This window comes from Balaenoptera musculus, chromosome 19 (assembly GCF_009873245.2).
Source record: "Balaenoptera musculus isolate JJ_BM4_2016_0621 chromosome 19, mBalMus1.pri.v3, whole genome shotgun sequence".
Taxonomy (NCBI): Eukaryota; Metazoa; Chordata; class Mammalia; order Artiodactyla; family Balaenopteridae; genus Balaenoptera; species Balaenoptera musculus.
This window is the reverse complement of record NC_045803.1, coordinates 29,308,797-29,321,830: the sequence shown is the minus strand read 5'-3', so window position 1 is coordinate 29,321,830 and position 13,034 is coordinate 29,308,797. Positions and strand designations below refer to the sequence as shown.

Sequence of the window (13,034 nt, the reverse complement as noted above, 5' to 3'; positions counted from 1 at the left end):
CACCAACAAGTGAACGGATAAACAAACTGTGGTGTATCCATATAATGGAATACTACTTAGCAATTAAAAGGAATGAAATATTATACCTGCAACTACTGGATGAATCTCAAAATAGTTATGCTGAGTAAAAGAAGCCAGATTAAAAAAGAATACAAACCATATTTTTCCATTATACAACATTCTAGAAAATGCCAAGTCATCTATAGTGACAGAAATCAGATCAGTGGTTGCCTTGGTGGCGGGGGGAGTGGAGGATGGAAGAAAGGATTACAAAGGAACAACAGGGAACTTTTTGGGGTGATGAAAATGTTAATTATCTTGATTGTGACGATGGTTTCCCAGGTATATACATGTCAAAATTTAGCAAATTGCATACTTTAAATATGTTCAGTTTATTATATGTCAATTATACCTAAATTAAGCTGAAAATTTGATACAGAAAACAAATAGGTAAATGGTTATAGAGTGTAAGACTAAAAGCATATAGCCCCAAAATATAAAAAGTGATTATTTCTAGTTGATGAGATGAGGGGTGACTTTTCTTGTTTGTGCTTTCTAAATTTTTTCTAAATACATTCAGTGGACATGTTTCACTTTTGTAGTTGTCAACTATCTATATCTCTTCACATACTAGACAGTCAACAGATGCTTAAACTAAATCATTTTTATTGATAAACTTGAAATATTATCAATTCTCAAAGGAGAAACACATACAAATATCTTACAAAGCTAGGTAAAACTTTAGTATCCACCATCATTTTAGATAATTTATATATTATGTCTAAGCATATAATACTGGAGGTTCATGCATATTTGTAATATGGGTCTTATCTCCCTCATGAGTTACAAAAAAAGCAGAATGCCTCATATATTGTCTTACATATGACAGGTGTTCAAAATGTTTACTGAATTTATAAACGAATGTCTTACAGACAAAGCTGTCTTAGAACTACAACTACATCAGTGCTTAGCACATAGTATGTTCTCAAAAATTTGTATCCAACTTTTAAGAAAACTTAAATCCCTCTGTTCAATATGAGTTTAACCTAAATGAAATACCAAACAAGGACCCCTTCTTATTTCATACATAGCACAGCACCACACGAAATCATAGATGGTGACAAAGTACTTATGAAATTGAATCCAAAATTTCTGGAATCACAAGCTTCCAACAAAAAAACACAGCTAAGAAATTACACAACAGTACTCGGATCCTGTGGCATTACATAGGATAAATAAAGCAAACGAGCTCCTTAAAGAAATGGCTGATTCCAGGTCTGAGGCAAGGAAATTAAATACATCTTCTTACACCAGAAAGCAGAAGTACTTAGAGACTAATGAGGACATGTTAGAAGGGCAAGAGTTGGCTTGCAAAGATTCCCCACTGGCAAAATATTCAAAAAGAAAAATAATGGCAATGGATTATAACATATTCAATGTTTTTTTTAAATCCATGGGTCCAACTCTTTATAGAAAAATCTCACCTATTAATTACAAAGGGGTGAAGGTACTTTTACTAAGTGATAAAACTTAGCATCACCAATAATGGGACAAACTAAAATCATGTCTCCTAATGTAACCCAATAGAAGTATACAAAAATCATCTATGTGGCACCCTTACCAATAAATGTTTAACTTGAATTATGACCAAACAACTAGAGAAATGCAGACAACAGGTCTGGACTTTGAAAAAAATGGTGACGTCAGGAAAGAACAACAAAAAGGCATGAAAAGCCTAAATTAGGTTAAAGAATATTAAAGAGACCTAACAACTAAATGCAATGCCTGACCTTTGATTGGATTCTGGATTTTAAAACAAACATCTATAAAAATTATTAGGATAATTTAAGAAATCTGAATTTGATTATGTGATTTTCTGTTATTGATGTTTTATCACTTAGTAAAAGTAACTTTTATTTAAAATTAAAAATAGAGTGAGAAAGCAAATGTGGCAAAAAATGTGAGTCTATATGAATGGTATATAGATGTCCATTGTATTATTCTTTCAACTTTCCTCTAAGTTTAAACTTTTTCAAAATAAAAAGTTAGGAAAAGCAAATAATACTTTCAATATAAACAGTTTGAAGAAATTCATAATATTGATATTTCTAATACTGCTTAAACTGACTTGAAGTCATCTTTTTTCTTGTAAAATAACAAAAATACAGATTTGCAGGCCTAGCCTTAGAAGTCAGTCTCTCTGTATTTGTAATGTCAGTACCCAGCACAGCAGTACCCAGCACCTGATATGTAAGTAGCAGGTGCTCAGTGAATACATTTGCTGTTTATGCTCTTATGAGTTGATACGGTAGAAAACACAGTGAATTTAGAGTTAAGTTTCTGCTAAACCATTAGTAGTTGTCCGGTTTTAGACAGGTCACTTTCCCTCTTGACACCTCAAATACTTGATCTGTAAACTCTGAGAAATAATACCAACTTATATATACCCCAGGTTATTACTAAAAAATTCAAATAATGTAAGTAAAACCACTTAAAAATACTATGCAAATTGTTTTATTATTTCTATCTCTAATTACACTCTCAATGCTTACCATATTAGTTTTTAAAAATTACTTTTAAAAGTCTTACTTTCATTTGAGGAATTTAGAGGAAAAAAATCCTGGGAAATTTATTTAGCAATATAATCGTTTATCTCTTAGTAACTAGTTATTTCTCTTTTGACAAAAAAGTAGTGCTGAAAGTTGACTCACATAGCACAGGGTACTTTTTGTTGTTGTTTTGTTGGGGTTTTTTTTTAACACTTTTGTAATAGTTTGTAATAAATTTAAGTAGATTAGAAGCTCAAAAGAAAAGGGCCTTCTTTCTTGACTCTGCAATTTACAAGAGCCACTGGACCTTAGACAGTTATATATTATATGTACACATATTATAATATGTATATAAAATATATATGAAGGATCAAGTAAGTACAGACTGCCAAAATGTCATGAAACAAAAGGCTAATCTAGAAACTTAGAGGAATACCTTCTTTAAATTGGATGGATCAAAGAAATTGTTTGTAATTATCACTCATTCCAAATCACTTACTTGGAAAGCTAAGGGAAAGTGCTAGAAACTTCTATCAACTGAAACTGAATCACAAATGAAAAGAGAACATCTCTGAAATTATAATATAGATCAATGGGAAAGTATGACTTAATTTTCAATTTGAGTTCTTCAAAGGCAAAGGACCATATCTGATTCATTTTTGTAACTTCAGTGTCCAGCATAATCTCTTACACCTGGTAGACATCTAATAAATACTGAACAAATAAAAGCAAAAATGGAACATTTCCAAAACACAGAGGTTATATAAAATTCATTCATTCACACATCTACAGTTTATATCTACATTTGACAGATACAGTAAGGGTGCACTTTTTAACACTAAAAGGATAGTTATAAACTGAAGATACGTTGAAAGGTATACATGGAAAAAAAACCACACACACACAAAAAAACAAAACCCAGCAAATCAAAAATATTTCTCAATTTGGAGACAACCAGTTGTAACTGTATCTTACAACACATAAATTGTAAGTGCCTCACCATAGTGTGGTATCATTCTCGCTTCTGAACACCCTTAAACACTATAAAAAGGAATGTTAAGCAGTTATATGACAGCAAGCAAAATGACCTAACACTGTTTTTGCTTTTTGTATGAGGATAGAGTAAAATCTTATCCAGCTCTAAAATTCTATGATTCCATGAAATGTTCAATGTAAACTTGTACTGTTTCCAGGTATACAAACATATATTCATGTAGGGAAAAACTTTGCTTAAAGATTGGTCCTTAGCCATTATTATCTTGTAATAGCTTTAAATAGAATATAATCCATAAAAATACTGAATCACTATGTTGTACACCTGAAACTAATATAATATTGTAAATAATACAAAACTTCAATACAAAAAAAAGACTGCCCTCCTTTCATAATTTGTAAGGTATTAAATGCATAATAAATGTGCAAGTTATTATTTGCATAGTTGACCCGAGTAAATTATCAGATTTTATTTCACTGAAAACTGCAGTCTAAGCTTCCTAAAGCTTAGACTGCAGTTTTCAGTAACTTTGTACTTACTATCTCTTTCCATATATTACCCATACCATATTGTGTTAAAGTATTTCCTTAATTTAAAATCATTTCAGTCCAATTACCCAAACAAACCTGATCTCCCATATTTAAGTACTCCAAAACAACTGTGTATTCATATTATCGTAATAGAATAAAGTTTGATGGCTCAGTAGCCCCTAACACATTTTTTTTCAATTTCATATATTAATAATGATAAGTAAATGACTGAGTGGTCCTAAGGTATTTGGAAGTGCACCTCATCAATAAAATTAAATACAATATACACCTGTAACTTATATACATCAACCATACTTCAATTTAAAAAAATAGCAAGGGTAAAACATAAAAACAAAAACAAAAGACTTAAATACAACAAAACTTTGTTAGACCTACTTTGAAGTTTGGCTTGAATCTCATGCGCTTCACACACTGCACTAACCCACAAATTTCTCACCAACTGCTGCCTCTTCCCCACCCCTGGAATTCACTTCCTGTTCACCTTTCACCCTTAAGTATGCATGTCAGAAGTTAACAGCCTTAAAGCTACTGTTAACAACTAGAGTTTCTGTTACTCAATGCAGAACTCAATCCTTCTACAATATAGTACATAGTTTAATAATTAAGATCATATTTTAGAACTAGCTAATATTCCACAAATTCCCAGTCCAAACAGAACATTTTAATCTAGAAGATTTGACAGAAATGTCAAAACCGAAAACTAGCCCACTATAACTGAAAAAAAGCAACTAAAAGGGAAATTCCTGCATAGAATTTCTATTTTGTGTTTTGGCTTAGCAAAGAATTTTGAAACTTCTTATAAGCAATACCTTGCCAAATGCATAAAGATTTAAACAAATTTTGATAAACAGAGGGATGTTACTTATAAAAATTTAAATTATTCAATGAAACAATCTAAATATTACTTAGGTAGTTTTTTCTCTTCTTGTCTAGGGCATAAGAGGAGCGACAAGTTTTTAAATTATTCGTTATCTGTTGATTTTTTGATGTGGAAAAGTTACGACTATTAAAAAAAAAACAAACTCAAAACCAAAAAACAAAAAAAACTAGCAAAGAGCTTGGGATCCTCTGAATTCAATGGGTATGAGCAAAGTATAGCAAATTCCTTGCTTCAGGTTTACATTTAGTTTTAGAGAGGTTTTCCTCCTTTTTTTTTTTTATAACGATTTCACTTACAGGCAAAATTAGCTGTGCTTCTGCTTAAGATAACTTTCAAATATCTAATGTGTTCCAATAAATTCTTACTTAAGTGAGGGTGATTCCTGGAGGTGTAACAATAACCATTACAAATTTGAACATACAAGACCTCCCTATAAAAATCTAAGATTTCTTTTCATCTTTTCCTAACTGATCATTCTACCACCATCACCATCACCCTTGGGGGGGGGGCGGGCAGGGAGCCATATAATTAAAGATTTTGATGCTTAATAGAATACATTTCAACTATCTGGAAAATTTACCCATCTATGATAAATAATTCCCTGATGTTCTTGTATAGCAGAGAACTTGTCACATTTCCTTACCTTTCTTCCTTATTTGTAACTGCCACTCAGGAGCTAAACAGGCAATATGAATGATATATCTTACAAAGAAACCCAAAATTAATAACCATAGAATCTTAAGAGTTGAAAAGAACATACCAATTTAGTCCATTTTCCATCCACTGCAGGAATTCCTTCTGTGGCACATCTGAGCCATTCCATCTCCCTGCTTTCAGTGAAAGAGCTTTACTTCAAACTTCCTTATACTAATCTGCTTTTCTGTGACTTCCACTTAGTAGACCCAATTCTGACCTCTAAAGTCCTTCAAACATCTGAAGATAATTATCAGGTTTACTTTTAGGGCATTTGTTGTTATCATCTTAAACACAATCTTATTTAAAAAATGTCAAAACACTTTTGGAAGCAACAGCTATTTCACTTTACTTTTGTTCTTTGTTGTTTTGGGGTTGTTTTTCCCTCTGATAATGAATAAACTATCTGCCAATATAGCCAGAAAACATGAGATGAATGGTCTTCTCCACTTAAAGATTCTAAAGCAAGTTTCTGCCTCATCAGTAAGGTAGATTTTTGAAGGGGTGGAGGGTGAGGTGAGAAGGGAGAAATCATTTAGTATATTATTGTCATACATTACACTGCATTAATAATATACTTTGAAGTAAAGTGAAAGTAGTTAAGACCATATATAATGGAGTCAAATCTGATTTGAATCCAGTCTGGCCACTGGCTGTCTCTACACTGGCTGTGTGACTTGGGGTATATTACTTAACTTTTCTGTACCTCAGTTTCCTCCTGTGCAAACTGAAGGAAATAACTGACTCCAAATAAAAGGACTGTTGTGAAAGATCAATGTGTTAATAATATATGTTAAGTATTTACAACAGTGTTTGGCACAAACATAGTGCTCTATCATAGTGCTAGTTATTCTAATTTTTGCTTACTACTCTGTACCTACTTTAAATTGAACTATTACGGTAATAAACACAACAAAAATATAAACATTTTAATTACCTTGATTCAGATTTTTCCAAATCTCAATAACTTTACTGTTATAAGGTATTTAGCAGCCTTACAACGGCAAACTTTTAGCCATTCAAAATCATTTTCAGAAAAATATTTTACGACATGAAAAATGTCTGCAACATATTAACTGGAAGGTTAAAAAAGCAATTTGCCAAACAGCATAAACTATGTGATCTCAACCTTGTTTCTTAAAAATGCAAAAATATGTAGGTGGAGGACAGGGAAGAGACAGACAACAGGTCTCACTGAAAACTTATACAACAAAATGTCAACAGGGGTATCTTTTCATAGTCATATTACAAGTAACTCATTTTTCATCTGTTCTCTATGTGGTCCAATTTTAAAATAATGATTATGTATTAAATTTTTCATCAGAAAAAAATCCAATATTTTATTATTTATTTATTTATTTGGCCACACCGAGTGGCTTGTGGGATCTTAGTTCCCTGACCAGGGATTGAACCCGTGCCCCCTGCAGTGAAAGCGAGGAGTCCTAACCAATGGACTGCCAGGGAATTCCCAAAAATCCAATATTTTAAAATGTGCCTTACATTGGCTGTTCTAACCTTTCTCTAAGTTTTTTTTTTTAAAGCTCATAAATAATGTAAGTTTCCCTACCTTCAGGGGAAAAAAAATAAAAATTCAAGGTAGTAAATAAAGTAATAAATTCATCAGAATACAAAAGCCAACAAGGAATTATGTACAATTATATACATCGTAAAATTCTATCTCCTATGTTGATTGCTATTTTAGCTATCCCACATATCTTTCACTGCTGTAGAACTTTTACAGTAAATTTAATTTACAAACATTGAGAGAACCACAGTGCTCCATAGTGTTTCCACTTTACAAATAAGAAGACAAAAATGAAAGATTTTGTTACAAAATCGCAGTATGTCATAAAAGAGCAATGAAAAGTTTATAGTATTATTCTCTCAAAATTCCTTTGCTATAAAAGTTAGAGATGAAAATAAGCTAGTATTTTCTCTATTATGTTTTGTGAGTATTTACATTTAGAAACACTTCCTGTAGCTTCTCGCCTTTTTTCTCTTCTCTTTTTAAAATGGTAAAATTCTAGAGTCAATTATATAAGAAATGTTCTCAGCAATATTCACTGTTTTTAATGACTGACACAGACTCTAAGACATTTGAAATTATATCCACAAACACCCTACCTCAGTTGGGGAATAATAAAAAGCAAGGCTTAGAAATATTCTTTACATATCCCACATTCTCAGTAAAGCTTTCTAAAATTCTAAATAGAGTGCCAACCATGAGTTTTCAAACAGTAGATTAATAAGTATCTTGTTTTGGCTATAACAATATGTCCTTTTTTAAAATTTTGATAAACCAAAAATTATGCCACTTCATTGCTTTTTAATCTGTTAACTTCTATACACATATTTAACAATGCTAATTTAGCGTGAAATGAAATTACTACATTTAAGAGAGTTTAACAACAAAAAAAAAAAACCTAGGAAAAAAATTATTTTCATAGAACCTGGGGAAAACTGTAGTAGTGCAACATTTTGTCTACGTCGTAACCATAACTGTTCAAAAAATGCCAAAAATTACACAAAGACTTATATGCTCTGCCACAATTTGTCATAAATTATAAATATTAAATAATTTAAATTTCACATATTTAGGATATCTGACATAATTCTGTACATATAACACCTATATGCAATCCATATTAATCATAATCATAATCTCCTACCTTCTCTACCAATCCACCTCTATTCTTCACCCCAACAACGAGAAATGTCCAACTCTAAGTCTTAACACTAAGAAATAACAGGAAACTTGAGAACAGACTTTCAATAAGTCAGATAAGTATTCAAAGCCAGCTGTCCTTTATCAGTTTTTAAACATGTAACAAAAAGAGTAAGTTAGTAAAACAAAACAAACTCTGAAACAAAAAGGTGAGTACATTTAAATAAAACCTTATGAATGTATCAGTGTAGATAAGATGATTTATTAAAGGCTGCTGCTAATGCGTCTGAAAAAAGTTTCTCTCAGATGGTATTAAGTACTGATATCTAAATATTAGTATTAGGGACTACTTTAGCTATTTGTAATTATCCTCCATTCATTCCAAATCTATAAAAGGGAAACTTCTTTTTAAAGCTGGTAGAACATGTTTAGGAAAACATGAATAAAAAAAAATCCTCAGAAAAATACAATTAAGAAAAGAAGTTCCTAAATGAATCGAGATGTGAGGTGAAGTCTCTGAAAAGGGTGAGAAAGTTAACAGCAGAACAGTGCCACCGAGGTGCTTTTGGAGCATTCAGAGAATACTCTTGTGTATGTGTATGACATGTGTATGGATCTCTTGAAAACATTATGCCAAGTGAAAAAAAAAAAAACCAGACACAAAGGCCACATACTGTAAGATACAATTTATATAAAATGTTCACAATAGGCGAATCCATAGAGACAGAAAGTAGGTTAGTGGTTTTCAGGGCCTGGGGGCAGAGAGGAGTGGAGACCGACTGCTGATGGGTGTGGAATTTCTTTTGGGGGTGATAAAAATGCTCTAAAATTGATTATGGTGATGGTTGCACTACTCTATGAATATACTAAAACTCACTTTAAATTGGTAAATTGTACAGCATGTGAATTATATATCAATAAAAATATAAGGGTATATACATAAAAAAAAAAGAAAAAAGAAAAGAAGTTAATAAATTTCAGATTTCATAACTTTAATTCTATGCTGGACAAATTAGTCAGTCAAGGTAGACAGATATCTACATAAAAAGTAGATAGATGACCCTAGGTTCAATCAATAGAGGTTTTTCCCCAGGGTCCTTCTAACTTAAGATGCTTGATCCTCTTCCAGTAGAGGGAGCAAAATCATAATATTATTATATTCAGGCCACAAAAAGAAGGGGAGGAGGAGAGTTTACAAGTCCCTTTTAAATATCTTAAATCTATCTAGACAATTCAAAAGCTGTACTGAAAATACCATGATCCCCAAAGGAAAAGAAAAAGATTTTATCTTTTTCAAACACTTCAAGGCTTTGAAATTAAAAAATGGTTCCTAAATACTTAGTTTCAAGAACCATGGTATATACTTCACTGTCCACCAAATCTCACAAGTAAACAACGTACTGAAGCATTTTATAAATCTTTAATTTAACAACAAACTTTCAGAAAAATGATAAAATATTGCATTAAATACATTTTTAAAAATTTTAAAAGTAATACATTCACATGACAAAAGCTATAAAAAACAAAGGAAAGTGTAATTGCACTACCCTAAAACAATCTATTTCCTTTCAGTATTTTTCATATGTATATTTTCATACTGCAATGAAAAAAATTAATTTTAATTTAATTATTTAAATTAAAAAATTAAATTTAATTATACTTATAAAAACATTTAGTAAGTGCTTATTATATGCTAGGCATGGTTTTAAGCACTTTTACATGTTACAACTCTCTTCATCCTTATCAAAGCTCTTTTATTTTCCATATTTAAAGATGAAGCAAATGAGATGCATAGAAATTATTTAAATAGCTAAAAGTTACGCACCAAATAAGTAACATGAGCCAAGATTCTAACCCCGGTAGTCTGGAACCAAAGCCTGGACTCTTAACCACTTTACTGTGATCTTAATTTTGAATTATGCTTTTCCCCTATCACTAACATATTATCAAAGTCTTTTTAATGTCTATAATAGTCCATCTAATACGGATATGATAACAAACTGTGCTGTTTCCAATTTTCCCTTATAGATACAGCAAGATAAATATCTTTGGGTATATCACTTTTGCTATGTTTGGGTTATTGTAATAAAGTATTTGTATACTCAAACATGCCACCAAATTGCTTTCCAAAATATCTGTATCAATTACAAAGCTATGTAAAAGTTCCAATTTCACCATAAATTTGCCAGCGTTAAGCATCAAAATTAAAAAATTTTTTCTAGTAGGTAAAAATGAAACCACACTGTAACTGAGTTATTACTAAAGTTGCATATTATCCTGAATGTTATGTTTACTAATTTGACCCGTTTTTGTGAATTTCAGCTTTTATGTTTTATCCAATTATCAACTGAGATCTTATCAAATTATGAGTTTTTTATAGGAGTATTAACTCTACACCCATTATCTTTGCAATAAAATGTTCCCAATCTATTGTTTTCCTTTTAATTATGGTTATTAAGTTTTTGTTTGTTTTTAATAAATCTTTCTGTTAAAGGCAATCATAATTGAAAGTTACAAAAGACGTCTTAATACCTTATAATTTTCTAAATATAGAAGTATATTGCTTTGAGCACATCAATGAATCACTTTCAAATATAAGACTACTGAAAATAGAAACCTATATTAAAATATACATCCACCTGACAGAATGACTGAGTTTGAGAAATTCTGAATATGTCTCATATGAAATTAACTCAATGAGTAAAAACTCACCCCACCCCAAACCACCAAAATTAGAGCTACATACCTGTCGCTGTAAACATAGGCGATTTCTGTCATGTAAATGCTGATGATTAGAAAGTGATGAATGCCAACTCCGAGCCTGAGTATGCAACTGAGTTTGAGCCATATCAGAAGGCCGTGTTACAAGATGTGAAGTAAATTGCCGATCAAGGTCATGATCTAAAACATGACTTGAATTATCTTGCCCAAAAGCTGACTCATCAAACTGGGGAAGGAGACCCTCCTGAAGGAGGTCTTCTGGGTCAAGTCCTGTGAATGGCTCAGTTTGAGATTCCACTTGATGAAGTAAATTCTCTTCTAAAGATGAAAAGCCATTAGTTTCTACATGATCATTGAAATGGCCCATTTGAGTTCCTGAGTCAACAGGATCCGGGAAGTTCATGTGAACAGGAGATAATTTTGAATTGCTGTAATTACCCTGAGGATGTGATGAATGCAACATTTGGAAGTTATTTGAATGCAGCGATGTATTGGGATTTAGCATATGCTGAGTCGATTCTTGCTTGATTCCCCTATGAGGTGAAAAGGAATTACTCCCAGTAAAATCAGATAAAGTCTGATTTGTATGATTAGGTGCAAGAACTGCAGAGGACTGAAGAAGATTATTTGGTGACACATGATTACTGGAAAAGGAATAATGTGAAGAAAACTGCTGTGAATTACTGACAGAACAAGAAGTCATATTTGGAGAAGGTCCATTAAAATTTCCTTCTTGATGATTGCTACACTTCAGGAAGTGTACTGAAGGATTTGACGTTTGAGAAAATTGCTGCATCGAAAGGGACTGTTGTGAAGTAGATGCATTATTAATTTGTGGTGGATGGTTAACACTGACTCTGTGTGGACCAGAAACATTAACATCCATAAAATTTTTAGACTGGCTAAGAGAATTTTGCCCTGGGTTAAGATTATTTCTGTTTTGTTGTGAGCGTAGCGAAGTGCACTGTGTTTGTTGTTCATTGGCCTGAAATAAGGCAAAGTCATGGTGTGCCACAAAGCTTTTAGTTTGATGCATAGAGTGAGAATGTCCTTGTTGGTGAAAAGGAGACCCATTTTGACTTGAAATGCTAGTAGCTGTCTGATGGCCCCACATTGGACTGCCATCTGCTACATCTGGAAACAAACCATTGGGTTGGTTCTGAGGGTGGATCGGAGAACAATTAAACTGAGAGTGTGGAGATAACACATGTTCAGCTGGGCTACCAAAAGACTGATTAACTTGGTGAAATTTCATTGAATCAAACTGATTTAACTGTTCATAATCAGTCATCTTCTGATGTGTTGGAGTACCTTGAACATGGTTCAGTGAGTCTATGTGCAAAGGTTCAAATTCTGCACCCAAGTTCAATTCATCAACTAGTGAAACAGGTCCTGGTTGTACAAATGCATCATCTGACAAACCTTCTAAGGTCTCACCAAACAGATTGGCATCATCAAAAAAGTCCATCATTGGATCTGTCATCTTGAAAAATTCAATAACAAACTGGGCTGTTCACTCCAAATGGAGTATATTCAGCTTCTCTGTAGTAGATATTACTGGATCATTTCCAAAGGACATCAACTAATCCGAAACAGGTCAATGTTCATTATTGCTCTGGATAACGACATGTCAGGAAGTGTCAGAATCCTAGGAAATAAGAACAAAAACAAAGTTTGATAATGAATATTCATTAAAGTTTTACAAAGTTTATATATGATTTAAAAAACATAAAATCTCAGTGTACAGTATGTTTTGGTAGGGTAATTCATTGCAAATAGCTCATTAATATTCCCTACAAGGAATCAACATATATACACTACCGAATGTAGAATAGTTGGCTGGTGGGAAGCAGCAGCATATCACAGGAAGATCGGCTCGGTGCTTTACGATGACCTAGAGGGCTGGGATAGGGAGGATGGGAGGGAGGCTCAAGAGGGAGGAGATATGCGGAAATGTGTATGCATATGGCTGATTCGCTTT

At 32.4% G+C, this 13,034-nt stretch overlaps 1 protein-coding gene across 11 annotated transcripts in view; it reads right to left on the bottom strand.

Annotated features, from left to right (window-relative positions):
* CHD9 (chromodomain helicase DNA binding protein 9) overlaps positions 1-13,034 on the bottom strand; it is a 245,391-nt gene that overhangs the window by 152,732 nt on the left and 79,625 nt on the right. For all 11 annotated transcript variants that reach the window (XM_036833648.1, XM_036833645.1, XM_036833643.1 and 8 more), the window contains one exon: positions 11,079-12,701. In XM_036833648.1, the coding sequence (XP_036689543.1) occupies positions 11,079-12,536 (1,458 nt within the window). In that variant the 5' untranslated portion in view covers positions 12,537-12,701. The remainder of the gene's footprint in view (positions 1-11,078; positions 12,702-13,034) is intronic.